Source organism: Cucurbita maxima, unplaced genomic scaffold (genome assembly GCF_002738345.1).
Source record: "Cucurbita maxima cultivar Rimu unplaced genomic scaffold, Cmax_1.0 Cma_Scf00038, whole genome shotgun sequence".
Taxonomy (NCBI): Eukaryota; Viridiplantae; Streptophyta; class Magnoliopsida; order Cucurbitales; family Cucurbitaceae; genus Cucurbita; species Cucurbita maxima.
This window is the reverse complement of record NW_019272054.1, coordinates 1,958,592-1,962,204: the sequence shown is the minus strand read 5'-3', so window position 1 is coordinate 1,962,204 and position 3,613 is coordinate 1,958,592. Positions and strand designations below refer to the sequence as shown.

Sequence of the window (3,613 nt, the reverse complement as noted above, 5' to 3'; positions counted from 1 at the left end):
AGGAAATTGAACAACCAATAATAATTCGCAATAAATTCTAAATCAGAGAGAATCCCAAACGAGACATTGATTATAATCAGCACTGGAATCCCTCGGGAAGCTTCTTCTTGCAGACATTAAGGAGCAAGCTGAGGGAGACAGGGATGTTAAGGTTGTTGCCCAACACATTGGCTTTAATGGCAGTGCAAAGGCAGACAGCAGCTTCAAGGTCGACAAGGCCTTCGATGAGGGTGCAGCACGGCATGACAGGGGGCTTGCCGATGGTAACGTCAACGAGGCCACGGAGAAGCTTGGCGCAGACACCGAGTTTAAGAGTGTCCCTAGGGCACTTTCCATGGCCAGATGAAGGGGTTGGCACTGTAGGAGGGCATGGGTTGGGCATGGGAGGGGAAGGGACATAGCAGTCGCTGCAGGCAGAGACAAGGGAAAAGAAGAGGAGATTGAGAGAGAGGAGGAAGGCAAGGGAGGGTGTAGCTTTGGAAGCCATTTGGGTGTCTCTCTTTAATGTCTTTGAAGGGAGTTTGAGGGATTTGTGGTGGGAGAAAGGGGAGAATGGATGGGTTCTTATAGGGTTGAGGAGAGAAGAAATGATTTGAGAAAGAATAATAAGAAAGCATTAGTTATTGTATATATTGATATATAGGTAACCTAAGTGGGCTCTCTTCAGATTTTAGCTGGCAAGTTTGAAGTTTTATTTATTAATTTTTTGTTCAAATTGATATAAGCTCAAAGTTTGGGGCATAAATGTTTTTATTCCCTTTCTTTATACTATAAAGAGAAGTAAAAATAAATAAAAATAACTTCCTATGTGATTGCACTACTCCCCACACCTCAGGCTAACAATCAATAAACACTATAAAAAAAAAATGAAAGGTAGAATAGGAGAATATAAAAATAATTAGTAACCAAGCTGTCATCATGTTCTTGTCTTAGCAAGTTAACACAGGTTTCTCTTAGCTTTTGGAAATTCAAGCCTAGGTTTGATAACTAATTGACCTTGTAGGAAGGTATCAAAATTCTAAGTGGCTCCTTTGTTTGTCACAAAACCCTCCACTATTTGGAGGTTGTTCACCTTTGACACGGTAGATTTACTAGATAGTTGTAGCTTAACTCTAAGTGAACTTTTTTTTTTTTTTTTCAAACTTAGTGAGATTATTTTGTCTTGGTAAATAACCAATATCCTACGTAGAGGTGCAATCTCGACCGCTTTTCATAGGTCCTTGTTAGTGAAGAGATTGATTGAATGATTGATAAGATTGATAAATTTTGAAGAGCAAGAATGCTCTCTATATATAGAAAATACAAAGATATATCTAGAAAATTACTTGGAAATCAGGAAATCTGGTAACAAACTAGTAAACAAATTAAATAAAAAACTAAATCTAACTCAACCGAGATTTAATTAGAAACTGACAGCAATCTAAACAAATACGTGATCTTTAACACTCCTTGTTTAGATGCTATGAATTCCAAGTTATTATTATTTTTTTTTTTTTGTCTCAACACCTATCTTGCTCAAATTATCTTTCTGTTTAGAGGTCAATCAACCAACTCCCAGATTTTGTTTTTCTCGATCACTGAAAGCTCCTCCTCTAACAGGTGCATCATCAACCAAACCATCTTGTTGTTCATCTTCAGAAAATTTTAGTCGTTCATCTTCAGACTCTTCTAACATGCCAATAAAGATGCCAACTTCTGACTTTTTGTCAAGCTTATCACACTTGACCTGTGGAATGTAAGTGAAGCAAAAACACCAAAATACTCTAAGGAACTTTAAGAATGTTTGTAACCAAATCAAACTTCCACTGGTGTCAGGTCTTTCACAGCTTTTGTTGAAATTTGATTTTGCAAACACATAATAGTGTTGGCTGCTTTTCCCCAAAAACATTTTGGAAGATCGTTCTCATGAAACATGCATCTCGTCATCTTCATTATGAATCTATTCCTCCTTTCACTGACGCCATTCTGTTGAGGAGTGTATGGTGTTATCAATTGATGTTCAATTCCAATTCTAGCCTCTTCCCAAAACCTGTTAAAAGTTTCCGAAGTGTATTCCTTGCTATTATCTGATCTTATGGTCTGAATCAAGCATGCACCTTCATTCTCAACTTTGGCTTTGAATTTCCAAAATACACCCACAACTTTTGACTTTTGCTTCAGCAAGAATATCCAACACATTCTTGTTAGATCATTAATAAAAGCAATGTAATAAAGATTACCATTTAATGATGGTGTTTGCTGAGGACCACAAAGCTTAGTATGAACAAGCTGCAATTTTTTCGAGGCTCTCCATGCCTGTTTAGGAAAGGGCTGCCTATGTTGCTTCCCAAAATTACAAGTACGGCAAGGAGGCATGTCCTTACCAATGTCAGGGAGTTCTTCTACCAGCTTCTTTGATTGCATTGGAAGCAAACCTCGATGATGAAAGTGTCTAAGACTTTTGTGCCAAATCTCAGTGGCACTAACTCTGGATATAAAGGTTGTCCGATTTAAAGCAAAGCTTTTTCCTTCCATTTTGACATTGACCAAGTCTTTGTCACTAGCATCTTTGATCAAGCACGACTTATTCTCAAACAACACTTTATAGCCTTTGTCAAGTAACTGACCAACGCTTAACAGATTTTGATCAATTTTAGACACAAATAAAACATCCAGAATAAATTTTGTACCTTCATAACTTGTTATAGCTACTGTGCCTTTTCCCTTGACTTCCAAGCGTTCACCATTGTCAATCCTCACTCTCTTGACTTCAGTGTCTCTTAATTCCTCAAAAAACTCCTTGTCATATGTCATATGATTTGTGCACCCATTGTCAATCAACCAGCTCTCGCTTGATTCTTTGCCCGAGAAACAAGTGGCCACAAACAATTGATCTTCTTCTTCCTCTTCTTGATCAACTAAGATCAACTACTTGTGCATCTACTTCTTTCATCTGATCTTCGGCTTTACAGATCACAGCTTCATGTCCAAGTTGATTGCATTTGGAGCAGAAGGCGTCAGGTCTTCTCAACGCTTGTATGGTGGATGACCTTTCTTCTCATAATGGCGGAAAGGTGGATAGGATTTTTTGAAACCTCCTCCTTTTGTCTTCTGATAATTTGCAGATGGATCTCCAAACGTCGATTGTTTTTTGAAAATTTTCTTGTTTTTATACCTGCTGTTGTCTTGATGCTTAACAGGTAAGGCATCTTCAATCACCCTTTCTTACCTCATAGACCTCCTTTGCTCTTGTGCTTGTAAAGCATTCAAGAGCTTTGTAAGAGAAATCTTTGACAAGTTTTTGGTGCTTTGTAAGAGAAATCTTTGACAAGTTTTTGGTGTTCTCCAGAGTAGTAATGGTGGCTTCAAACTTCTCTGGAACAGTGACTAGCAGCTTTTCAACGATCCTGGAATCATTTAATACAGAACCAAGTAATCTCACCTTATTGGCAATGCTGAGAAGTCTGTCAGAGTACTCTTTCACCAATTCAGACTCCTTCATCTTCTGCAACTCGAAATCCCTAATCAAATTCAGGACTTTCATTCCACGAATCCTCTCATCTCCTTCATATTCGGCTTTGAGATAATCCCATATTTCCTTTGCTGTTTTGAGGGGCATTATTCGCACAAAGAT

The 3,613-nt window shown here is 38.2% G+C and overlaps 1 protein-coding gene across 1 annotated transcript; it reads right to left on the bottom strand.

Moving 5' to 3' along the window:
- On the bottom strand, window positions 1-521 carry LOC111468975 (14 kDa proline-rich protein DC2.15-like). The gene has a single exon (XM_023114155.1). It carries the CDS (start codon window positions 485-487, stop codon window positions 77-79), a length of 411 nt encoding a protein of 136 aa, XP_022969923.1. The 5' UTR covers window positions 488-521; the 3' UTR covers window positions 1-76.
- Window positions 522-3,613: the final 3,092 nt, after the last annotated feature.

Excerpts from the sequence above, each read along its gene's own strand:
- LOC111468975 (XM_023114155.1), bottom strand. The coding sequence starts at position 487 with ATGGCTTCCAAAGCTACACCCTCCCTTGCCTTCCTCCTCTCTCTCAAT.